Consider the following 27,770-nt stretch of genomic DNA (forward strand, 5'->3'; position numbering starts at 1 on the left):
TCTTCACCTACCTCCAGAGGCACCTCTTCTTATTGACATCTCCTAATAGGAAGCCTTAAAGAGAATTTCTGATACAATTTAAAAAGAGATATGCATTTTGTGATGTCATCCCTTCGATTACCCTGGGTCTCAGCATCAGGGTTAGGTCAACAGTCTCAGACCTTCAGGCAATTCTTAGCTTTCTGCCTCTTTCTGTCTGCAGCTTAAATTAGTATAATCATTAATTCACTCACTTTCTCAATCACTCACTCAAGAAACATTTCTTGGATACTATTACATACCAGACCTAATCCCTGGGTTAGGAACTACTTTCGCCCAGTGTAGACACGTGACATTTCTAAAGTGCCTTCAAAAAATTAAAAAAACCTTCCATTAATATAGAATAATTTTCAAGACTTAATGTTAGGTGAGAAAGCAAAATGTAGAACAATAAGTATATGATGCAACTATTTATTAGAAACAAAAGAAGAAAAAAATACATGTATGTACATACACAGAAAAACAGTCATGTATGTATATGCACATATTTACTGCTATATGGGCAGAATACTTCTGGAAGGATAATCACATAATTAGTAGTACTGGTTGCCTCTAAAGAGTGGAACTGAGTGGCTGGGGACCAGGGTTTGAGGAAGAATTCTCATTTGAATTTTGATCCATGTGAAATTATAATCTATTCCAAAAATAAACTAAAACTAAAAACAACAGACTCATTTCTTTGAGAATTTTAAAGAAGCCCTTACCCTCAGAACAAGCAGTTGCCTATAGTCAGGATTGTCTCTGTTACAGAACCCTGTCCTGAAGTCCTTATATTTTTTCTTTTCTTTCCACTTTTATCTTTATGGCCTTGTACCATGGATCTCCACCCATCTGGCCACAAGACTTCCTTCCCATCAGGGCTGAATTGTATCTGGCAGCAGGACTGCTAGAAAGACAGAAACTCCCATCTGTATTTAAGGTCTGAGAAATGAAAGTAGATCTCTGTAACAAAAGAATTATGTGATGTTGAAGTCCAAAACATGCTCTCATCTGCACTAATGGGAGGAAGCCTATTTATCACTAATCTAAAAATGCTGTATATCTTTAAAATAGTTCTATCTCTACTTTTAGAAATTGGAGTGTACCTGATATACTGTGTAAGAAAACAAAACAACATTCTGAAAATCAGACTCAGGAGGAATTAGGAAACCGTCAAATTTCCCCAGGGTCTTCTCGCACCTTCTCTTCTTCCTTTTACTTTAAGAACTCTCTTTGTAACTCACTCTATGCTGGTAAAAGATTTTTCTGCTTAATAAAAGGTGACCCGGGCTTCCCTGGTGGCGCAGTGGTTGAGAGTCCGCCTGCCGATGCAGGGGACACGGGTTCGTGCCTCGGTCTGGGAAGATCCCACATGCCGCGGAGCGGCTGGGCCTGTGAGCCATGGCCGCTGAGCCTGCGCGTCCGGAGCCTGTGCTCCACAACGGGAGGGGCCACAACAGTGAGAGGCCCGCGTACCGCAAAAAAAAAAAAAAAAAAAAAAAGGTGACCCACCTAAGAAGACCTATATTTAGTCAAATCTCTAGCATTTGAGTTTCTAATACCAAGTTACTTGTGAAGTGAGTTTGAACCTAACTATAAGTAACTAGAATATAATATAAGTGATTAATTTGTGGGAATATCCCCCTCGGAATTAACTGGCAGGGGAAGAGATAGACAGCAGTGGAGTAACTTGAAAGAAAAGATGTTCATAGCAGTGCTATTTGTAATAAGAAAAAGTGGAAATAACTCAAACAGCCAGCAACATAGGAATGACCAAGCAAACCATGCATGTCAAAACAGAGTAAACTTATGTAGCAATTAAAATTTAAAGGATAATAATATTAAGAGAAAATATTCAGACAGAATGGTCTATACACTGACTGCAACTCTAAAATTTATTTTATATTCATTTATAACCATCAGATGGAAATTTGGAGTGCTGGTAACAATTTAACGATTATTAGGTAGTTCTTTCTTTTGCAAAGTTTTATCTACATCTTACATGAAGATAAAGAATCTTGGTTGAATTCTTCATTCTATTTGCCCAAAGAGTTTCCTCATTTGATGAGGGGTTGAATCAGAGCAGCGGCCCCCAACCTTTTTGGCACCAGGGACCAGTTTCGTGGAAGACAATTTTTCCACGGAGGTGGGGGGTGGGGGGGTGATGGTTCAGGAGGTAATGTGAGCGATGGGGAGCGATGGGGAGCGGCAGATGAAGTTTCACTCACTCACCTGCTGCTCACCTCCTGCTGTGCGGCCTGGTTCCTAACAGGCCACGGGCTGGACCCCTGAATTAGAGTATCTCTATGTTTAAGCTCTAAAAAGTCTATGTACTTCCCTATTAAATCCCATGAATTTATGGAGAACATTAAACATTCAGTTCTACAAACTGCAAAATCTTGGATCAGATTGCTGTCATAAATATGCGCCTGTACTACTGTTTAATTTCTACAGTTTATAAAGAAAATGAATTTGCAGTGAGGTGACTAGAATCTGGTGCAGGTACCAAATATATCAAGCACCTAAATTCAACCCTAGCTTACCCAATCTTTAAAAAGGATCTGATTACTATTAAAAGATGATGGTCAAGGTCTGCTAATATATACGCTTTCAAGCCTTTTTCAAGTATTTCCCACTCAGGAATTAGGAGGAAAAAAACAAACATCACATAAATCATTGTACCAATAACAGCAGCACAATAGTACATACTAAGTGTTTATTTTGTGCCAGGCACTATGTCAAATGTTACTTGGATTTTTTCCCCATTTAATCCTAATAATACCTCTCAGATAGACATGTTATTCCAATTTACAGACAAAGAAGTTCAAGGTCAGAGGGGATAAAAAAATTTGCCCAAAGTCACCCAGCAGAGCCAGGACCTGAACCAATTCTATCAGACTTTATGCTCTTAACCATTATACTATACTGCCTTCCTAACACAAAATCAAGATTAACCCCCTCCAAAATATCTCTGAAAATAATGTTTTTCTAATTTTGTACTTTCCTCTCATTATGAAGCATCAAGCTGAAATTAAAACCTCAGTATGACTTATAATCAGTATAACCAAGTAGTAAAAATAATGCTGACTGGAGTGAACCTACATAAAGACAGATCAGAAAAACAGACTTAATTAAACCCCATTTGAATTATATAAAAAATAAACTATGCAAGGTTGTATGATGAAATTATGATGAGCAACAGGAACATAAAATGCTCTATGAGAATAGATGGGTTTGTGGGACAGCAACAAAACAGAAACAAAACAGGATAGTCTGGGATAAAGGCTAATGAGCTGGAACTTTTTTTTTTGCTTTTTAAAGTTGTGCTTTTAGCAGTACCTTCCATCAATGCTGGCAACTCCACAGTTCCCAGTAATGTATAACAGCTTCTGAGACCCACGGAAGCTCAATCAAACTCATAATTATGGCTATGAGACAAGGAAACACCTCCAGCATATAATTTAATTTCCTGAACTGCAAGAGTATCTGTGATAACAGGGGAATTGGAAGAGCAACTTTTCTGACCATGAGTGAAAAATTTAGCTTAATCCTGCTGTTCACTCAAGTTCAGGCCAATAATGATAAAAGAATATAGTGTAGCGAAATCTGCCCTGTCTTCATCTTGTCCAACTGATTTTCTAAACAGGTATATTAATGATCAATTTTTCTTGGAGGAGAAAATTTTCCCTTAACTCTGCAAGGTTGCCAATTCAGAGTTAATTGCTCTCTGCCAACGGCCGTAAAAGGGATGTAGTGATCTGTTTAACCACAGCCAGATGAAGCAACTTCTCAATTATTCATTTATTAAATTCAATACTGCTGAGGGGAAGAAGGACTATGACACACTAACCATACTTAAATATTCAGAATTCACCCTGAATCACACGGAATATAACAACTAAGAAATTGAATTAAACCATTTATATGTATCTGACATATACGATATGATTAATATGTATTATGAAAATTTATTCTAAGTTGCAATGTAACAAAAGGCAATTTATTTTTTTAAAATTTTATTTAGTTTAACATCTTTATTGGAGTATAATTGCTTTACAATGGTGTGTTAGTTTCTGCTTTATAACAAAGTGAATCAGTTATACATACACATATGTTCCCATATCTCTTCCCTCTTGCGTCTTCCTCCCTCCCACCCTCCCTATACAAAAGGCAATTTAAAGCTATTTTTGCACAGCAATTACATGAACACCTGAGCTCTCAAAGTTGGAAATTTCCACATGTCACTGATAAAGTTAATTGTCTAATAAAGGAAACTCTTAAAGTTATGAAATTTAAAGTATACTTCTAAGAGCAGTGTATGAAATTAACAACCAAAGCTGACCTACAAACAAGTATCCTAAATTTATCAGCACACAAAACTTTTAGCTACTCTATTTTTTTTTCTCACATAGGACACTCTCAAGTGGTAAGGTATTCACAAAGGAAGGTATAGTGGAATTCTCTTACTATTTTCCTCGACATAGATAACTCATCCTAGGTAGTTAGTTATTTACAAGGGTATTTTAAAGTAAAAATAGCAGCTGCATTTGTTATTAACTTTTAAAAACCCATTACATTTGCTAAATTACCAGCTGAGATATAACACACTGGAGATGTTTTCAGGAAATTATAATCATGTTAACTCAAAAACTGCCAAATGTATCTTTCTCATTTCTCTGAATTAACCTGCTTTAAAACGAAATCTGAGCTATTATAAAATTTAAAATAAATTACCAAAAGGAAATGTGGAATTAAAAATCATTAATCTGGGCTTCCCTGGTGGCGCAGTGGTTGAGAGTTTGCCTGCCGATGCAGGGGACATGGGTTCGTGCCCCGGTCTGGGAAGATCCCACATGCCGCGGAGCGGCTGGGCCCGTGAGCCATGGCCGCTGAGCCTGCGCGTCCGGAGCCTGCGCTCCGCAACGGGAGAGGCCACAACAGTGAGAGGCCCGCGTACCGCAAAAAAAAAAAAAAATCATTAATCTGGGCATCTAATTGAAAGAAATATTGCTAATGAGAGCCCGGATGCTTTACATTTTAATCACAGGAATGAATATGTCAACCATTGTACAGCAAAAGACTGTCTTATTTGTGATGTATAAGTTCTTATTTTCAGAATTGTGGGGGTGTTTCCGGACTTCAGTTCTCACCAAAGGCTGAGACAATAGGTGACAAATGGGAAATGGGAGTGACAGGAGAGACTGACACACAGAGACCAAAAGAAACTTGCCAGAGAGTTGGCCAGCATGGGAGAACAACCAGTATTTCCTCCCAGTGGCATTAAAATAAGTAAGATAAAATCAGTAGACAGTGCTCATGCCGTATACTATTCTGCAAATGGAATACTTTATGATGGGAGAAAACTGGCTCTTTCAAAGACTTAGGACCCTCCTGGATAAGAAGAGATGGTGATTAACAGGGGCAGTGGGAGAAGAACCGGGTCACAGCTTCCTTTGGGTTTTCACAACGTTTGGGAATAGAGCTTTTAAACGGATCTATTCACCTTGACCCATATTCATCAGAGACATTAGATATCCAATTAGAAGCCTCACCTAGGCTGCTGCAGACTAGCAGGTCGATGATCCCTGGTGGAGACTGGACTGGGTGGCTGGGTAGGTATTTACTCTCACTGTAATATCCCATCACTCAATATAGTCCCTCAGGACATAAGTTTTCTTTCTTTGCCACCCTCAGCTGCTGCTCTGTGCAACCTTGCTTAAGTGTGATGTAAGGGTCACCCTCAATGTGTGTGTTCCTCTCCTTGTAGCAGTTCTCTGACATGTGTGAAGTCCATTGCACTGAGTGGTGTTATGGGGGGGTGGGGGGAGGTAGGAAGGGAGGACGCAGAGGGGACCCAGCAGAAGCCTTGATCACTTTGAGTCATTTTAAAATGAACTCTTTTGTTTTGTGTCTCCACGGCGGCCAGAAAACTTGCTCAGAAACAGACTGCACATGCTAATAAGCAAACCAAATGCTTCAAAGCAGTATCATCAGCTCTCTCCAGTCTGCTTTTCCTGCTTCTATAGAGAAAGGCCAGTCACCACCTTTCTATTTCAGTCACATTATGGTTCTGTGGGAACTGTCATTTTCCTTTACTGTGGTTTCCAAGGCCTGAAAATAACCTTCTCATTAGCTTCACTCAAGTTCATTGTTAACATAAATAGGCCAAAATAGGCAGCCACATACAGAGCCCTTTAAGGGAACATTATCAGCACTGCTCATCTATTTATGTTCTAAACAGAAATACTCAAAAGAGCATGGAAAAAAAAAATTCCTTGGTTTTTCATATTCTCAGGAAATATACTGTGGATAATTTTTAACTTCCTGGAAAAGAATTAAGATGACTGATATCTTTTAATTCTGTTTAGGCTTGACTCTCTCTGTCACATCCAGGTGGCCACTAGCAGAAGCTTGAGTAATGTGGAAAATATGCCTGTGCAGCTGCTGGCAAAGAAGCAAAATTATACTTCCTCAGAAACAGTGTGACAGAGTTCCTGCAAAGGAATGCAGTGCGGGCTGATCTGTGAGCAGAACTGCCACCGGTATGCACTCTCAAATCCAGCCCCAACACTCCCTGGCCACATCCCACTCTGGGACTGCATGGCTGGAGTTCATAAAAATAGAATGGTTCTACTGTGGATCAGGTGCTCTTCTTTCTTGTCCATCCTCCAGGACATATTCATGCTTACAGTAAGGAAGGAAAACTAGCTCTGAGGGATAACAAATGATGCCAGAGGATAAGACAGGACCACACTGCCCCCTTCACTGGCAAAGGGCAGCTCATGAGGGCTGTCTCATTAGCTTAAGTTTCAACAGCTACCTTTGCTTCAAACTTTAGCCTCAAGTGTAGACTAAAGTCACAACAATAGCTAACTACCAGTGGGATTAGTGCTTTTCACTATGCTTGGCTTGCACAGAGGAATGCAAACATCTTTCTCTGGGGAGTTTCAGGACAGCTGATCAATCTGGAAACAAAATTCTATCTCAGGGGTTGGCAAACTTCTTCTGTAAAGGGCCAGACGGTACGTAGTCTGTGTGGACTACATAAGGTCCCTGTTGCAACTACTCAACTCTGTAGATATAGCTCAAAAGCAGCCATGGACAATGTTAACAAATGAGTTCCAATAAATCTTTCTCTATAAAAATAGGCAGTGGGCTGGATTTGGCCCCTGGCCATAGTTTACTGCCTCTCATTCTATCTAACAGGTACACTGGCAGTGCTACATGAGTGATTGAGAAATGATGATGACCAGAACCAAGTTGTTCTGGCAAAACTAACCTATGGTATTAGAAGCCAGAATAGTGGTTGCTGTTTGTAGAGTCTTAGGGGTTTGGGAAAGTAATTGGGACAGGGCATGAGGAAGTTTCTGGGTTACTGGTAATATTCTGTTTCTTAAAGTGGGTGTTGGGAAAATTCACTGAGTTTTATGAAAACTTTATGAAAATTTATGAATTGTGTTAATTTCTATGGGTATCTGGTACTTCAATAAGCTGTTTTTGTTTTTTTTAAAGAAAAAAAAAATCAACCTGTTTTAAAGGAGAAATCATTTAAGAAAAAAAAGGTAGGAAAATTCTCTCTGGAGAGTGTAAGTGTTGGGCCAACCGCCTGTCGGTTCCCAGCTATGCATTGAGAAGGACAGAGGCCAAATTATTTTTACTGTGCTTTTTTTTTTTTTTTTTTTTTTTGCGGTACGCGGGCCTCTCACTGCTGTGGCCTCTCCCGTTGCGGAGCACAGGCTCCGGACGCGCAGGCTCAACGGCCATGGCTCACGGGCCCAACCGCTCCGCGCCATGCGGGACCTTCCCGGACCGGGGCACGAACCCGCGTCCCCCGCATCGGCAGGCGGACTCCCAACCACTGCACCACCAGGGAAGCCCTACTGTGCTTTTTAAACAAAAATTTGTGGTAAAAAACACATAACATTTACCATCTTAACCATTTTTAAGTGAAGAGCCCAGTAGTGTTAAGTATATTTACATTGCTGTGAAACAGATGTCCAGAACTTTTTCATCCTGCAAATCTGAAACCCTATACCCATTAAACAACAACTCTGTGTTTCACCCCCTCCCCTAAGCCCTTGCTAACCACCATTCTAATTTCTGTTTCTATGAATCTGACTACTTTAGGTACCTCATATAAGTGGAATCATATAGTATTTGTCTTTTTGTGACTGGCTTATTTCATTTAACATAATGTCCTCAAGGTTCATCCAGATGATAGCATGTGACAGGGATTCCATTTCTTTTTATGGCTGAATAATATTCCATATGAAGAGACCACATTTTGTTTATCAATTTATCTGTTGGACATTTGGGTTGCTTCTACCTTTTGCTATGGTGAATTGTGTTGCTATGAAAATGGGTGTGAAAATATTTCTTCAAGACCCTTTCAATTCTTCTGGCTATATATCCAGAGGTGGGACTGCTAGATGATATGGTAGTTCCATTTTTAATTTTTGGAGGAACTTCCATACTGTTTTCAGTAGAGGTTGTACCATTTTATAATTACCCTAACAGGGCATATAAGGGCTTCATTTCTATGCATCTTCACCCACACTTGTTATTTTCTGGTTTTGTGATTGGAGTATAGGCCAATACTTTAGAAGCCATTTTTAAGGTTGGCAAGGCCTTACCTAAATTAAACTCTAAATATCAAAGGCCTCCAAGAAAAGTACCTCAAATCCTTATTGAAACTTTATGTTCAATAAAAGACCAGAAACATTTTGATATGACTCTACCTTCTTCGCTCAGTTTTTGAATCTGTTGAATATTCCTAGCAGGTCAAGTGCACAACAGCATACTAAAAGATGCATAACTAAAGGAAAAAATTTAAATTATGTTCTCATATCTTGTTTTAAATGCCACCCTTATGTATCTCCCAGAGAAAGCAATAATATGACTATAGAAAGAGATTATACTTATAGGGTGAATACATAATTCATTTCTTTAACTTTGGTTCCGCTACACTGGAATAACTTGGAATTCTCCCAAAGGATCAAGTAGATTAGCAAAGGTAGAAGCTAAGGACTCTCTAAAGTAGTGGCACAATTAGGAGGAAAAGAGACTGAGGTGTGAACTGAATCAGTGGAAGGGCACACAGGGAAGCCAGGCTCCAGGAGACACAACATGTAGTTGCTTTACCTTGCTCTTCCAGAAGGACTCGCACAGCTGAGTTTTCCTCTACTTTTTTTCTGGCTGCTTCTTCTTCTTCTTTTGACCATTGCATGTGATCCCTTTCAAAAAATGAAGATTATAAAACATGCTTTATAATTGAAGAAGGCAGAAAAAGAGTGACAAGGGATACCCCTTTCATTCTAGGTTAGTCAAAGGCAAATGACACAAACAAATTCCAAGGCAAATGAATACGCTGTGCCAGATGTTCCTTGTGACAGCGCCGGTGCAACCCTGGAGCGCCTACGGTCCTTCTAACTCTGGGTGTCTTGCAAGCCCCAGCGACCTTCTGGAGATAACTGCTGAAGTGGTGTCCCAGGAGCACCATGGTGCATGTTTATCTGGGTGCTGGTATGGTTTGCTGTGTTTCATTCTAAGGCTAAATTTATTTGCTTTTCTGTTAATTTATGAACAGGGAATTCTTTAATAGTTTTTTCATACTCCTTTTGCACTATTCTTATTAGCTGCCTTAATTTCTATATATGGATTCATTTATGTTTAAATGATAGACTACTTGATATAGCATATAAGAAGGTCATCTTTCTAAGACCTGGCACTTTCTATAAGTATTTTCAGTTTCAGAATTTACTCCATATGAGAGAATATTATTTCCTGCCACCAAAATATCTTTCTTGGAATAGAAGCAACATCTTTATAGAAAAAAGGTGATTTTTGTTTTGTTTTGTTCTTCCAAAGTCTATGTTTCTTTTTTTGCAATAGGTAAAACTGTAAGTAGGTGATGTAGTTTCCTGGAATAAACCATTTTTCTTAACAATAAAGAAATCACATACCCAAAATTCAAGTCTGCTGCAGTAGTCTAGGAGTAATGAGACCCAGCACTAAGGTGGTGGCAATGGGAAACAGAAAGGCAGAGTAGAGGGGGAGACACTATGAAAGAAAACTATAGTTATGATCTGGAGATTAACTAGATATTGAAGGGAGAAGAATGAGAGTCAGGAATGATTCCAAGGTATTAAAACTGAGTACTGATGAAAGTGGGGGCAACAGTGACAGAATAAGGAGTTGCTTTGGGTGGAATGATGATAAGCTCAGTACTATTTTAAGTCATGTTTATGCAATCAGATATGAGAGGGTATATTCCAGTGACCTGGCTATAAATACACCACTGAAAGGTGAGAAATTACATTTAAGAAGGATCAAAACTGGTATACTGAAGTTCCCAGGAAAAGTATATGATAATGTAAAAATCAGAGTTTCACAGATGAAAATTTAACCACTGTTATTTCAAATAAAACCCAATCATTTACAACCCAAATAATCACTAAACAGCTTTATCACTTGCTTTAATGAATGAGATCAGAACAAATTTTTGCTTTGACTTATTTTAATATATGTGAGGAATCGCATATATAACTTGGAGCTGGTAACTACATTTTATATTCTGTACCTATAAATATATAGAGAATATTATTATATGACAGTTATGACGTTAAAGGCAATAAATCACTTGTTGAAAAATAGTATTACTAAGGCTGGGGACAAGTTTCTCATCTATGAATTTCTAAAAAATATAATAAGGAAAATAGAACAGTCTGTTTCCCTGTAAAAAAATCAAGCTCTGAGACAACGAGAGTGTATATGGTTTTCACTCGTACGCATTTGTTTTAAACTGTTAGTTTAACTTGCTTCTTCCTGAGTATTTAATAGATTTAGTTATTTCTTAAATTGCTCTAACTTCCTTATACTGTTTTTTATGTTGCTTCATTTTCTTAACTGCTAGGTGAGGGGGATATTATACCCTTAGCCCCAAGAGAACAGATTTTCCACTATATAGTTACAGAATCCCCATAGAAACCTATAAAATGTTTCTACTGTATTTATGGGGACTTCCTCCAGACCAGCTGCTTTATGGAGGTTCTTATATTAGAAGAGTCTGATTCATGTATATCCAAACCCAACAGACAGCAATAAGAATCATTAAGGTTTATAAGTAACAAATACAATTACAATAGAATTTAAGCATAGAGACAACTAACAAACAAACTGAAAATAATCAGGTATTTAACAACCACCACCACCACCACCACCACTACCACCACCACTACCACCACCACCACCGCCACCACCACTACTGAAGGAAGAAAATGGTTCATACTGTTTGACTTGCAAATTATACTCTGGGAATTTATTGTAACGAAGCCACTAAAAAAAACCCAGAGAAGTTCTGTACAGAGAAGTATCTGTACAACAGTATTTACTGGAATACCAAATATAATAGCATAAAACTGGAAACAACCTCACTGATAGGATAATAGAAAAAGTATGGTAACTCAAAGGAATATTACACAGACATTTAAAATGATAGATATGAAGTTTATGCAACAACATGGAAAAGTATATATGAAAAAGCATGAGGTTAAAACAACAGATCCCCAAACTGTATACGTATTATAATCACAACTATATAAAATAATATACACACTGGGTGAAATAAAAACAATTATAGTAGAATAGTGGAATAAAGAGTAACTGCCTTAAAATTTCCTTAATATTATAAAGCTGCTTCAACTAGAGATAATCCTTTTAAAAACCATATTTATAAAAAAACTATACTGCATGTTTAAGGTCATTAAAACTTTATGCTATCCTTCTTGGGGGAAAACCCAGCAATCTTTATAATAAAAAAGAATATATGTTTTCTTAAAAAAAGAGAATTGAGGGCTTCCCTGGTGGCGCAGTGGTTGAGAGTCCACCTGCTGATGCAGGGGACGCAGGTTTGTGCCCCGGTCCGGGAAGATTCCACATGCTGTGGAGCAGCTGGGCCCGTGAGCCATGGCCACTGAGCCTGCGCGTCTGGAGCCTGTGCTCTGCAACAGCAGAGGCCACAACAGTGAGAGGCCTGTGTACCGCAAAAAAAAAAAAAAAAAGAGATTTGAGAAGAAAATATAAAATATGCTGAATATTTTTTCCTGAAAACTTCAATTTGAGAAAAAGAAATCTTAAAAATAAAAGATAGGATTTTTAGTATACTACAAAGCTACAGTAATCAAGACAGTATGGTACAAGCACAAAAACAGAAATATAGATCAATGGAACAGGATAGAAAGTACAGAGATAAACCCACGCACATATAGTCACCTTATCTTTGATAAAGGAGGCAAGAATATACAGTGGAGAAAAGACAGCCTCTTCAATAAGTGGTGCTGGTAAAACTGGACAGGTACATGTAAAAGTATGAAATTAGAACACTCTCTAACATCATACACAAAAATAAACTCAAAATGGATTAAAGACCTAAATGTAAGGCCAGACACTATCAAACTCTTAAAGGAAAACATAGGAAGAACACTCTATGACATAAATCACAGCAAGATCCTTTTTGATCCACATCCTAGAGAAATGGAAATAAAAACAAAAATAAACAAATGGGACCTAATGAAACGTAAAAGCTTTTGCACAGCAAAGGAAACCATAAACGAGACCAAAAGACAACCCTCAGAATGGGAGAAAATATTTGCAAATGAAGCAACTGACAAAGGATTAATCTCCAAAATTTACAAGCAGCTCATGCAGCTCAATATCAAAAAAACAAACAACCCAATCCAAAAATGGGCAGAAGACCTAAACAGACATTTCTCCAAAGAAGATATACAGAGTGCCAACAAACACATGAAAGAATGCTCAACATCATTAATCATTAGAGAAATGCAAATCAAAACTACAATGAGATATCATCTCACACCAGTCAGAATGGCCATCATCAAAAAATCTACAAACAATAAATGCTGGAGAGGGTGTGGAGGAAAGGGAACTCTCTTGCATTGTTGGTGGGAATGTAAACTGATACAGCCACTATGGCGAACAGTATGGAGGTTCCTTAAAAAACTACAAATAGAACTACCATACGACACAGCAATCCCACTACTGGGCATATACCCTGAGAAAACCATAATTCAAAAAGAGTCATGTACTAAAATGTTCATTGCAGCTCTATTTACAATAGCCAGGACATGGAAGCAACCTAAGTGTCCATCGACAGATGAATGGATAAAGAAGATGTGGCACATATATACAATGGAATATTACTCAGCCATAAAAAGAAACAAAATTGAGTTATTTGTAGTGAGGTGGATGGACCTAGAGTCTGTCATACAGAGTGAAGTAAGTCAGAAAGAGAAAAAGAAATACCGTATGCTAACACATATATATGGAATCTAAGAAAAAAAAAAAAGGTCATGAAGAACCTAGGGGCAAGACGGGAATAAAGACACAGACCTACTAGAGAATGGACTTGAGGATATGGGGAGGGGGAAGGGTAAGCTGTGACAAAGTGAGACAGTGTCGTGGACATATATACACTACCAAACATAAAATAGATAGCTAGCGGGAAGCAGCCGCATAGCACAGGGAGATCAACTCGGTGCTCTGTGACCACCTAGAGGGGTGGGATAGGGAGGGTGGGAGGGAGGGAGACGCAAGAGTGAAGAGATATGGGAACATATGTATATGTATAACTGATTCACTTTGTTATAAAGCAGGAACTAACATACCATTGTAAAGCAATTATACTCCAATAAAGATGTTAAAAAAAAAAAAGAAAATTTCACACCAAGGCTAGTAGAATTAATTCGTAATTTTGGAGTGGCCATGAGTCCTATGACTTCAGTTCATATGTGTGCGTGTGTGTGTGATTTCATATTCCTTCTATAAGTATAGTGCAATTGAATGATGATTCCTTGCTTTAGCTTTAAGTTGATGGCAATAACAGTCTAAATAGTCATGCATTTGGTTTGGTTTTGAAAAGTTAAAACACACACACTCTCTCCCCAATCATTTAGCTTGGGTACTAATGTTTCTGAGGTTCCTACTTATAGAAAACTGCTGAATGTGGTGTCACTTCCTACTATAATTTTTAACAATCAGATATAAACCAAAGTACCCAGTGTAAGCTACGCAGATAAAATGTTTTTCTGTCTTGGTCATTTACTGTGTATGAAAAAGTGTCATTATAGAAGAAAATTTAACAAATGTATTAGGTGCCTAGTGAATTAAAAATAAAATATTGTTAGGTAAAAGGAAGAAATAAAGTTTATTAGTTTTACCTTAAAACTATTTCAGTAATCTTTAATTCCATAACAAAGTCATTTTATTACATAGTTAAATTATATTAATAGAAAAATTTAAAGAGGAAAAAGTCTTACCTTTCGTTTAAATATCCTAATCAATTAACAGTTCTTATTTTTTCAAGTTCCCTTCCTGTATTTGTGGATACACACACACACACACACACAAACACTCTTCTACATAGCTACGAAATATTCATAATTATGGCTTAAAACTGCTGTATAGGATTTGTGATTTGTGCCATGACAGAGTACCTAGAAATAGGCCTATCCTTCTGCTATAAACAATAATAAAACTGGATAAAATAGTATATAAAGCAATTGCTTTTAGGCACTGGACTACACTTCAGACAGCACAGGACTGTGATCCCTAAAAGAAGAGGAACACAAAAGGTCAGCTCCCACATTTACCCTGGACTTTCTGTCTGGGACATGTTCTAGACTGTGGTGCAGAGGTAGAGCCCAAGCAGAGCCTGGCTGACTCACTGAGTGGTAGTTTTGTGAGCTGAGAAGGCAGAAATCAAGGTTCAGAGCTGCTGAGATGGTGAGACTTTGTGCAGCAGAATACTGAACAAGAGGGGGTTGGACAAAGGGGAGGGTCCCTGAAGTCTGCATAGGCAGTGCAGTGCAGTGCTTGGAGATACTGGAGTTCTGGCTAAGCCAGAGTGGAGAGACCTCTCTGAACACTTCAGGCATTCAGTTAAGACCCCAGAATTGCCACACTATAGGAATAAGAATCACGCTAGATTCAGAAAAATATCAAAATAATTTCACCTGAACAGAACCTAAAATTAAATCTGACTTGACCAAGAAGATTTGGCAATAATTTAACCACTTGCCAGGAAAAAAAACTCAACACCTTTAAAGGAAGACAACATAATCCAGATTCCACATAAGATATCATCCATAATGTCCACCAGATAATCAAAACTTTTAGCATGTGAAGGAGGAGGATAATATATTACCCTTCGGTAAATATATTTTTAATATTTTATGTGACAAAATGGGAGGCATGCAAAAAGCTGCAAACTGAAGTCTGATGAATGACTTGTAGAAAAGTACTTGTATGATTGTTTGCATTGTGAACTAAATTATATGCTTTTCTCATGGAATGCTATTTTTACTTGAAAGAGCAACTGTAGACAAACTATAGCTATTCAGACTTGAGTATTTGGCATCTTAAAAGTAAACAAAATCAGCCTATCACTTTAAGAAAAGAAACAGTATTTGCTGTCAAAGATAAATTTTGTGCTTTCAAGCAAAAATTAGGATTTTGGAAAGGTTGTTTCCACCACCATGAGTTTGATAGCTCCCAATACTTAAGAGATTTTTCCTGATGGGAATAATGGTGTATTAACAAATGTGATTTTTGAATATTGTATAATGAAATGTGTCATCTGAATCTACATAAAACAGGGAACTAAACTTTCCAAATTTTCCATACATGATGTCATAAAATGATGCATAGGTAAAAAAAAAAATTCAAAATAGAAGGTGTGGGCTTCCCTGGTGGCGCAGTGGTTAAGAATCTGCCTGCTAATTCAGGGGGCACGGGTTTGAGCCCTGGTCTGGGAAGATCCCACATGCCACGGAGCAACTAAGTCTGTGTATCACAACTACTGAGCCTGCGCTCTAGAGCCCATGAACCACAACTGCTGCAGCCTGTGCGCCTAGAGCCTGTGCTCCACAACAAGAGAAGCCACCGCAATGAGAAGCCCGCACAACACAACGAAGAGTAGCCCCTACTCACCGCAACTAGAGAAAGCCGGGGCACAGCAACGAAGACCCAACGCAGCCAAAAATAAATAAATTTATTTTTAAAAAAAGTATAAGGTGTAACAATGGATTATAATATAGCACAATACCAAAAGTTCATTGATATGGTTTCATATTCCATATTGCAACTAAGAAACTGCTGCTGCTGAGATTTAATGTAGTATCAAGAAAAATATGGGGGGGCTTCCCTGGCGGCGCAGTGGTTAAGAATCCACCTGCCAATGCAGGGGACACAGGTTCGGGCCCTGGTCCGGGAAGATCCCACATGCTGCAGAGCAGCTAAGTCCATGCGCCACAACTACTTAGCCTGCGCTCTAGAGCCTGTGAGCCACAACTAGTGAAGCAAGCCCGCGCACCTAGAGCCCGTGCTCTGCAACAAGAGAAGCCACAATTAGACCCCCATGCGCCACAATGAAGAGTAGCCCCTGCTTGCCGCAATTAGAGAAAGCCCGTGTGCAGCAACAAAGACCCAACACAGCCAAAAATAAATAAATAAATATTTTTTAAAAAGGAAAGAAAAATATGGGGAATTCCCAGGTGGTCCAGTGGTTAGGACTCCTGCGCTTTCACTGCCGAGGGCCAGGGTTCAACCCCGGGTCAGGGAACTAAGATCCCACAAGATGTGGGGCACAGCTAAAAAAAAAAAGAAAAATATCTAAAATTATCTTAAGATGCTATTATAACACTCCTCTCTTTTACAAGTACATATCTGTGTGAGGCCAAGTTTCCTTCATATAATTCAACCTAAACAACATTACACAAAAGATTAAATGAAGAAGCACATATGAGAATCCAGCTTTTTCCATTAAGCCAGACATTAGAGAGACTTACAAACATTTAAAACAATGCACTCCTTGCACTATATTTTTGGGGAGCTAATAGATATTTTCATGAAAATATGTAATTTATGTTAACATGTAATGTTTATTATTGTTTTAAAATTAATATTTTACTGTTCAGTTTCAATCTCTAATATTGAACATATCAATAGATATAATCCACATAAATAAAAGGTCTTTGGGGTCCTCAATGATTTAACAGTGTACAGGGGTCCTAAGACCAAAATGTTTGAAACTATTGCTCTAAAATAACATACAAAAAATAATCAAAAGATGTATAGCCAAAAAGCCAGTAGAGAAAAATAAAAGAACAGATGAGACAAAAAATAAACAGAAATATAACCAGATTGTATTAACTTACACTGCTACCAGGATACAGTGTTATCTTAAATTTCTCTCTCTCTCTTTTTCTTTCTTTTTTGGTGTTATTTTAGTAGCTATAAAAAGGTACCAAATTGTTTTGACTTGTATTTCTTTTACTGTTGTATATTTTCCCATATGTTCACATGTACTTCCTTCTGGGTCAATCTTTTATGTCTGTTGCCGATTTATCCATATAACAAAAGGTTTTCATGCTTTTCTAACAATATAACAAATATTCAAATGTTAATCTTGATGTATGGCAGTGGAAAGTAATTTATATTTTCTATGTCTCTTAGTTTTTGTATTAGTAAAATAAATGTAATAGTTCTCAAAACAGTGTACAATTAAGACTATGTACTTTGAAATTATAATTATCCTATTTCATCAAATCTAAGATACCATTATTTTCTGTACCAGTAAGAAAGAAAAAAACACTTCCAATTACAATTGTAAGATGCCATCAATTTTAAGAAATGCCATGACTTCACAGAGATGTTAATCGGTAAAAAAAATGTCTCAGATGGATAAAATATAGTTGTTATAGGTAAATCAGAGAATAACTGAACTAACTTCAATTAAATCTTTTCTACTATTGACACTAATTTATATTGCTGAGTCCTGGCTTTCCACTTATCTTTTTTGGCCATAATAAATATTTCAGTTGATTATTTTTATTAGTAAATCAGTTTCTTACTTAGGAATGAATGACATACAAAAGACACACAGAAAGAACCAATGCCTTCCCACTTCTGCATACAAGAGATAGAGGTCACAGCTGCTGGAAAAAAAACAATATTTACTTCTCTCATTAGACATTTATTGACAACCTATAACTATTAGGCACTGGGCTGTGAACTGGGGACACGAAAATGAAGAAGATTTGATAGAACTCAAAACTGTTAGGAAGATGAGGAGTTGTAATTGATTATTAAAGAACAAAGACTTTATCAGATAGACAGTAAGATGAGAATATGTACATGGGGGGCATTCTTTTAAAAAATCAAAATTCAAATAATACTAATGCTTATAAAATACGAAGTTTCATCTCTACCCTACTTCTTATCCCCATGTCCATCCCTGAGATAAACAGTGTTATCAGTATAATGTGGACCTTTCCAGACATTTCTCTGTGTATATAAAAACAAAGATATGTATATACTGTAGCACATGTACAGAAATTCCTTAATAAAAATGAGGCCATACTAGAGATACTTTTCTGCAACTTGCTCTTTCTGTTTAATGACATACCATAGCCATCTCTTGATATCAATACACATGGATCTCTCTTATTTTTATTAACTGCTACATTGTTTTCCAATGTATGGATGTAACCATATTTTTTAATGGCTTTATTGAGGTATAATTGACATACCGCACATATTTAAAGTATATGATTTGATACATTTTGACAAATGTAATATGCGTGAAAACGTCACCACAACCAAGTTAATGAATATATCCATTACTCTCAAGTATTCTGGTGCACCTTTGTAATCCCTCCCTTCCACCCCTCCCCTTCTCGCCACACCCCCCTCCTGCTTCACTAACAACCACTGATCTGTTGTCGGCCTCTATAGATTAGTTTGCTTTTTCTAGTACAGTAAAAGTAAAGTACATACTCTTTATTTCTAGCTTCTTTCACTCAGCATAATTATTTTGAAATTCATTCATGTTGTTGTGTGTATCAATAGTTTCATTCCTTTTTTATTAGTAGTGTTCATTATATAGATATACAATTTGTTTATCCATTTACTTGTTGATGGACATTTGGGTTGTTGCCAAATTTGACTATTACACATAAAGCTATGAACAATCATGCAAAAGTCTTTGTATGCTTTCTTTTCTCTTGGATAAATATCTAGGAATGGAATGGCTGAATAATATAGAGGTTGTATGTTTAATTTTTTAAGAAACTGCCAAGCTGTTTTCCAAAGTGGTTGCACCATTTTATATTCCCACCAGCAGTGTATGAAAATTCCAGTTCCTCTACATCTTCACCAACAGTATTGGTACAGTATTTTGAATTTTAGCTGTTCTAATAAATGTTTGGTAGTATTTCATTGTGACTTTAATTTGCACTTCCCTAATGACTACTGATGTTTGAGCATCTTTTCATATGCTTGTTATCTGTGTATCTTCTTAGGTGAAGTGTCTGTTCAATATTTTGCCCATTTTTATTGGGGTGTTTATCGAATTTTGAGAGCTTTTTATATATTCTGATTTTATTCTTTTATCAGTCATAAAAATAAGCAAAATATTGATATATGCAACAACATGCATAAACCTAAAAATAATGATCCTTAGTAAAAGAGGCCAGAAAAAAAAGAGTATATATTGTGATTCCCTTTACATAAAATATTGGAAAATGCAAACTAATCCATAGTGCATGCTATGTTCTTTCTCCCCTCCTTCCTTCTTTCCTCTCTGGTTTGTTGGCAGACAAATTCTCTTGACACCAAACCTTACTCAGGTTTATCTTTCTCTGCAAGCTTAGTTTGAAGGCTGGGTATTATGTATCCTCTGCACTTTTCTGTAATCTGAGGGTGTCAGAGGTGGGGGAGAAGGGGGAACTCCACTGGGTAGTTGGCAGCCTTTATTTTATGAGGGTCTGGGTCTGCTTTTTTTTTTTTTTTTTTTTTTTTTTGAGATTTATTAAGTCCTATCTATGCTAGGTTTCACTTATCTAGTTAGGATGTGTCCTATTCCTAAGGGGGTTTCCATTGGGCTTTGGATAGTTTCAATTCAGCATGGAACTCTGGAAAATGGTGAGCCCCATGATTTTCCCTACTCTACTAAGACCTCAAATTCTTCTGTGATAGGTGAGAACACTTATTTTCAAGGGCTCTTTCTCAACATTTGCCAGGGCTGCCTAATGAGTATTAGTAATGATTTGTCAGCTGACCTTTCCCTAGTACTGCTTCTGAGGGATAAAGATAGGGTTAGAAGCCACTCTGAGCCACACATGAATCTATAGTTTCTTTCCTTGGTCACTAATTGTCTATGTATGAACAGTATGAACTCTTGTAGTTGCTGTTGGCATACTTTTTGCTTGCTTTTACTACTTCTTATTCATTTTGTTGGAGGAGGAATACTTTGTTTTTCAGATTCATTCCATCTTCTTTACCTGGAGGACTCAAGCTTATTAGTGAAACAGACTAGAGCTCCTTTAGAGCAGTGATCATCTGCTGTTCCTCTCTTGAGTACTGCTCTGAACCTAGCCCAGTGATGGGTACATGTCAATATAACAAAAATGCTAAGGAAAAAAGATATCATTTCATGTTCTACAATGGTTAACTCTACGTGTCCTGACAACAGAGCCTGATTAATTCTCCTAAAATACTTCTTTTGTCACACCATTTACCCAGTTTCAAAATGTGAAACCTCTCTTCCAAGTGGGCTGGTCTATTTGCTTGCTTTTGTACACGAAATATACCTTGTGTACAATGCAGATCTTTGCTCATGTCTAGAACAAAAGGGTTTTCACTAGTTAAATCCTCCTCATCCTTCAGAGCCCAGGTTAAATCCTACCTGCCCTATGAAATCTTATTGACTTTCTTACATCCCCATCTCAAAAATCTCTTCCTATTGTGAAGACTATTCCTATGGTCTTCACTGTCTTCACTGTATGACCCTGCATAGTCCTCTATACTGTTTATTTATTCATTGGTATATATCTCAACTCTCCGTCTTATAATAATAACAAGAATGATGCCTTTTAGGGAGCTTACTACTACTAAGTGTTTTACATATTTATTTCCTTTAATACTCACAACACCTCATGAAAAAAACTTGCTCAAATTCCTCAAATTCTAACCCTGGAAAGGGGTAGAGTTAGGGCTTAAATTCAGATTTTTTGGGTTCTGAAGCCCATGTTTAGCTATGATATTTTTTAAATTTATTTTTTATTTATTTAATTTTATTTTTTATAGCTATGATATTAACTCTCAGTCTAGCTGTAAATTTCAAGTAGACATAAACTGGATCTCCTATTTCTCTACATTCATTCACTTATTCAAACAAACTTATTGGGTACCTATAATATAGAGAATATAGCAATGAAACAGATATAAGCTAAGTTCTTCTCTGAAGAGTCATACAATCTAATAATGAAGATAAAACAGACACATAAGTAACTAAAGTACATGTTAGGAAACGGTAATAATAATAATACAGCTAATTCTTATGTGTTGCTTATTTATCATGTATATACAATTTATATTATAACATATATATACTAATTCAATCCTTACAAGAACTCTATGAGGTTAATATTACTATTATTATCCCATTTTAGAGATGAGGAGACTGAGGCACAGAGAGATTAAGTAACTTCCTAAAGTTAGACATGTAGACTGCCCCTTTTAACATCTAGATTGCCTCTCATGACAAATTATTGTATAAAGAAAATTCAGACTATATAGTAAGAAAGAATTCTTGATACCTGAACTCTATTGGGATGCTGGAAACAGTCAGTTATTTAAATGGGTTATGTAATAGAAAGTCATGTTACAGGATATAGGTCTTGCCTTGGATCTACAGAGAATCACTTAGCTCAGTGTTTTTAAACTAAAGGTCACGTCACTTTTAGTGAGTCATGAAACCAATTTAGTTAGTCCATCTACATTTAAAAAGAGAAAAAAACAAAAATGGAGCAGAAAAGAACAAATGGAAACTATGAGTGCATGTCTTACATGGTAAAACTGCATAGGAAACTTCTGTTCCTGTTTCATATATGTGCATGTGTTATACGTACAAGTACTGTTGCATGATGTGAACTGTTCTCCTTACTGTGGGTCATGCCAAAAAGCTTGAAAGCTGCTGGCCTAGCTGATTTAGTTATATGATAATACAAGTGCTTACTGCTTCCTTATAAATTTCGGGGGTCCCCTGAAAAGTTCCTATACACTTAAACCAGGAGCAGCGTGGAATAAGGAATGATTCTTCCAAGTAACTGTGTAATTTGCTCAATACAGACAGATGTCTGGGCCATGTCTCACAAGCACTCTGAATATAGTTTCATGTCAGTGCCCCCCAAATTGATAAATGTACTAAGTATAACTAAAAGACTATAAGTGGAATACAAAATGATTTAGTCACTGTGGAAAAGTATGGCGGTTCCGCAAAAAGTTAAATGTAGAATTACCACATGACCCCACAGTTCCATTCCTAGGTGACTCAAACAAGTACATGTACACACATGTCACAGCAGCTCTGTTCACAAGAGCCAAAAGGTGGAAATAGCTTAAATGTCCATCAGTGAATGAGTGGATAAACCAACCGTGGTATATACATACAATGGAATACTATTCTGTCATAAAAATGAATCAAGTACCGATACATGCTACAATATGGATGGATCTCCAAGACTTTATGCTAAGGGAAAGAAGCCAGACACAGAAGATCACATATTGTATAATCTCATTTATACGAAATATGCAGAAGAGGTAATTCTCTAGAGACGAACACAGATTGGTGGTTGCCAGGGGCTGGGAACTGTAGCATGAGTGTAAGAGGCCTAATGGATAAGGGACTTTACTTTAGAGTTATGGAAATGTTTTGGAACGATGCTGGTTGCACAAAATCGTGAATGTAATTAATGCCACTGAACTGTTCACCTAAAATGGTTAATTTTATGTTATGTGAAATTCACTTAACTAAACTATTAAGAATTAAGAGCCTATAGGCAGATGTAAATACTAGTAATATCCAGAATCTGGAGGGCAAATATTACTCAGGATATAGAAACTGAAGAAAAACGGTATTTTTATTTTTTCTCAAAAAATTTTTAACAAGAGGTTCATGTATAGAGTAAATAGTTCTTATTAACTAAACTAGAGGCTAAAGGGAAAAATGAACTGTACACAATTCTGATCAACATCTCTGAGAGAAAACTGACATGTACTTGTTAAGAGACTTCTTAAAAATCAAAATTCAGCATGAGGAGACATTATTCTTAAATATAAAGGAGGAAATAAGGAAGGAAGTGAGAACTTTTAGACAGAACTTTGGACTTGAAGTAAGGAGAAAGTAAACCAGTCTTCTGGTTTTCAGTTTAATTTACTTATCTTCTCTTCATGCAAAAAAACGGGGGGAACTGGGGTGGGGGACATGGGAAGGTGATGTGAAGCAACTACTTTCCTCTTCCCTTGGAGAAAATTATTATTATTTTATTATTACAGTATGTATCTGCTTTGGAGAGAGTTCACTAGAGGTATCCTGCACAGTCAGGGTAACTTCTTTGGGGGTATGCTATGGAGAAGGATGGCTGTAGAGATCAGATCAAGGTTTTTCAAACTCTGGTCAGCTGAACCCTAAAGGTCCTCTAGGCTGCTAGAGGGAGGGAGGGAGGGGTGGGAGAGGAAAAGGGAAGTGGAGCTGTCAATGCCCCAAGCCTCTATGACCACTTCACTTCACTCAGAGTACGTTTGTTTTTACCTTTTAAATATTGGGATTCTATGTTAAGCCTTCACTTGGAAAAAAAATTCTACTAAAGTTTGAAACCATTGGACTGCATCAAGGATTCCTAAACCTGGTAGCTCAACAGAATTACTAAAAGAACTTTTTCAAATTACAAATTCCTGGGCCATACCTCAAGGGATTCTTGTGCAGCAGCCCTAAGCTAGCCCACAGTGTTTGAGAGGCACTGAACCACATGACCCTTGCTTCCCTGAGAGCCTATGACAAAACAGAACTTAAATGGGCAGGCAGGAATCTTGGGCAAAAAAGCTAGTGATAGCAAATGGAAAAAGAAATGTAGACAACTAAATCACTAGAGTCTACTGACAAAAAACAAAACAAAAATCCTGGCAAATGAGGAGCTTGCCTAGGACCAGAAGTTCCTCTGGAGGTTTAACTGTTTGACAATTATCTCACAGCCTATTATAACTGTCCAAATTGGTGATGATAGTCAAAATGGTTTAACTTAGTAACTGTCCAAGAAAGTATAATGTCGGCCACACATGTAATTTAAAATTTTCTCGTAGCCATGATAAAAAAGTGAAAAGGAAATTAATTTTAATAATATACTGTAATTCAACATATCCAAAATAATATCATTTTAACATTTACTGAATAATTAAGTACAAAAATTATTAATGATATACTTTACCTTTTACTTATATTAAATCTTCAAAATGTTATAGCACATCTGAATTCAGACTAACCAGGTTTCAAGTGCTCAAAAACCATATGTGGGTAGGGGCCACCATATTGTATAGTGCAGGACTAATTAATAAAGTCAATCTATTTCCTTTTAAAATTGATATTCTGTTGCAATATAAACATAGAAAGTCCATGAATTACTTTCCCAGCCCTAGAGGTCCTGCTCCCAAGGCTAGTCAGATAACAATCTTGTCTGCAGATATTATACCCAACCTCACATCTTCAGCCCTGACTGCTCTCTCTTCCTAGCAGTGGAGTCTATGTTCTGGACATTTTTCTCAGGATGTTCCTCTCTGAAAACCTATTCAAAATATCTAAAATTAAATGCACCATCTTTATTCCAAAATAAAAAATCAATTTACCTCTTATTTTGTCAAATACCTATATCTGTTATGAGCACTCATATACAAGTCTTTATGTGGACATATATTTTCATTTATTCTGGTAAATACCTAGGAGTGGGTGGAATTGCTGTGTCATATGGTAAGTGTATATTTAACTTTATAAGAAACCACCTGTTTGACATAGAGAACAAACCAGTGGTTACCAGGGGGAGAGAGAAGAGGGACGGGCAATATAGGGGTAGGGAATTAAGAGGTACAAACTATTATGTATAAAATAAGCTACAAGGATGAGAATATAGCCAATATTTTGTAACTATAAATGGAGTATAACCTTTAAAAATTGTGAATCACTATACTTTATACCTGTAACTTATATAATATTGTACATCAACTACACTTCAATTTAAAAAAAGAAGATAAAAACAAAACAAACAAACAAAAAGGGCTTCCCTGGTGGCGCAGTGGTTGAGAGTCTGCCTGCCAATGCAGGGGACACGGGTTTGTGCCCCGGTCTGGGAAGATCCCACATGCCACGGAGCGGCTGGGCCCGTGAGCCATGGCCGCTGAGCCTGCACTTCCGGAGCCTGTGCTCCGCAACGGGAGAGGCCACAACAGTGAGAGGCCTGCGTAATGCAAACAAAAAACAAACAAAAAACAAAAAACAAACAAAAGAAGAAGATAAACCACCTGTTTTTCTTCTATTATATTTAAAAAAAATCAATTTACCTCTTGATTTTCCTATTTCTATTAGTCATCTAGGATCAAACCTTCAGAGTCAAATGTTTCCTTTTCCTTTATTCTACAAAAGCACCAAGTTCTATTTTTTCTTCCCTTACAATCTCTCTCTCATTTTCCCTTTTCTGCTTCTAGTTCTACCTGCTGATCTATCCTTATACTGTTATACAAATACTTATACTTAATATACCATGTATAATGAATGCCATTTCTCTTTAGTGGCTCTGTAATACCTTTCACTTCAGGTGTGAATTTAAGACCACACACAATCTTGCTCCTACCCCACACCTGGTCTATTACCATTCCAACCTTATCATTTACCAATCTCCTAGAAAAGCCTTTATTTTCGGCAAACTATCCTGTTCTCCTGAATATGCCTTATACTTCCTCATCTAGGTGGATATGACTGTCTACCCACCTAGAATGCCCTTACTCCAGCTTTACCTATCTATTATTCCACAAATATTTATGTGTCAGGCACCATACTGGGTACTGGAGAAAGAATAAATATCTCAGTTTCCCCACTTAAACCTTCCTTTATATGCGAATTGTAACTCAATAAAGCTGAAAAAAAAAATCTTCCTGACTATGCCAAAATAGAAGTGATTCTGCATTGTTGAGTTGTTCTTTTTTTTTTTTTTTTTTGCTGTACGCGGGCCTCTCCCATTGCGAAGCACAGGCTCTGGATGCGCAGGCCCAGCGGCCATGGCTCTCGGGCCCAGCCGCTCTGCAGCATGTGGGATCCTCCCGGACCGGGGCATAAACCCGTGTCCCCTGCATCGGCAGGCGGACTCTCAACCACTGCGCCACCAGGGAAGCCCTTGAGTTGTTCTTATACAGACCTATGCCTTATAAGAACACTCTGGGCCCTTACAATTTGCTGCCTTGTATTCCTAATCATCAGTTTTTCCTATAAATACCCATCTATCTTCACAAATAAACGGTGGATTTCCTAAAAGCATGAATTAAGGTCAAACCAATGTGTTCTCCCTGGTGCTCAGTAAGCAGCAGGTACTGAGTTCACATTTGCTGATTGATAAGTACTTGTAAAAGAGGCAAATGGAGGGCTCTACCTAGAAAAGAAGCCCCCTCAGTGATATGCTGCCAAATCAGGATCAGAGGTGAGCAGGGAGGGCCTGCAAGAACCCAAAGCTGAGGAAAGCACTTGGGAAACTTCACTTTTCTAATTCTCTTTGCAAAGAAATTCAGAATTGGCAACATTTAAGTTGGGATCAGTTACCCTTGCTTTTAACTTCAAAAACATAAGTGCTCAATTTAAAAAATCCTTTTCTGGCACTAAATGAAAATAACACTGGTGATGCTTAATGTACATACATTATATCACACCTAAAAAGATAACTTACCGGGCTCCCCTGGTGGCGCAGTGGTTGAGAGTCCACCTGCCGATGCAGGGGACACGGGTTCGTGCCCGGTCCGGGAAGATCCCACATGCCACGGAGCGGCTGGGCCCGTGAGCCATGGCCGCTGAGCCTGCACGTCCGGAGCCTGTGCTCCGCAACGGGAGAGGCCACAACAGTAAGAGGCCCGTGTACCACAAAAAAAAAAAAAAGATAACTTACCACATGTTGTGTTCAAAAACTTTGGCTGGATCAGTTAAAATCCTTGATCCCAGAGGGGCCACTGGGTGATAACTACTTTGGTATCTGTGAGGCACCTTTCTTATCCTTAGACGAGAAAAATAATTTCTCCAAATCACATTCATCCTAATCAGTACCTGGAAAGTTACAAACAGTTAATTAGTCAATATGGATTAAACAACATATTATTTATCTAAGAGCCAAAAACTGGCCTAAAAGGTTTACAAGCTGAGAAAGGACATGAAAACTAAAAAATTTGAAATGAAAGATGGGCATGGTAGCTTCTTTCCTGAAGTATTTTTCAGGCCAAGAGAAGGAAAAAGAATATCTGGAGTGTACAACATTGCCTGGCATTCTTTATAAGTCACAGCCTTGACCAACTTGGCTTTCTTTGGTATTTGCTTATATAATTTTTAGCACATGGCTAAAGCATGTAAGCCCAGAATCTGGATTTTGTATACTAAAAAGTTTTTTTAAGTGATTTTATTATTTTGTTTTGGGAATTCTACGCAAATGTATTTCTAGGGAATATTTGATGACCACTAGACCAAAAACCCAAGTATAGGAGCAGAATAAGAAAACAAATTTTAAAAATCTCATTCCCTGGGCTGGGCTGAATAATATGAATATTGGTAAAATAAGTAAGTAAATACTATATTAAGATATGATCCCAACAGTTCT

At 37.4% G+C, this 27,770-nt stretch overlaps 1 protein-coding gene across 1 annotated transcript in view; it reads right to left on the reverse strand.

Moving 5' to 3' along the window:
• The window catches only part of METTL8 (methyltransferase 8, tRNA N3-cytidine), a 42,055-nt gene extending 14,835 nt beyond the window's left edge, over window positions 1–27,220 (reverse strand). The window contains exons 1-2 of the mRNA XM_065880576.1: window positions 27,072–27,220; window positions 9,160–9,251 (exon numbers count right to left, since the gene is read on the reverse strand). Of these exons, the coding sequence (XP_065736648.1) occupies window positions 9,160–9,251; window positions 27,072–27,214 (235 nt within the window). The 5' untranslated portion in view covers window positions 27,215–27,220. The remainder of the gene's footprint in view (window positions 1–9,159; window positions 9,252–27,071) is intronic.
• Window positions 27,221–27,770: the final 550 nt, after the last annotated feature.

The sequence above is a fragment of the Phocoena phocoena genome, chromosome 7 (assembly GCF_963924675.1).
Source record: "Phocoena phocoena chromosome 7, mPhoPho1.1, whole genome shotgun sequence".
Classification (NCBI taxonomy): domain Eukaryota; kingdom Metazoa; phylum Chordata; class Mammalia; order Artiodactyla; family Phocoenidae; genus Phocoena; species Phocoena phocoena.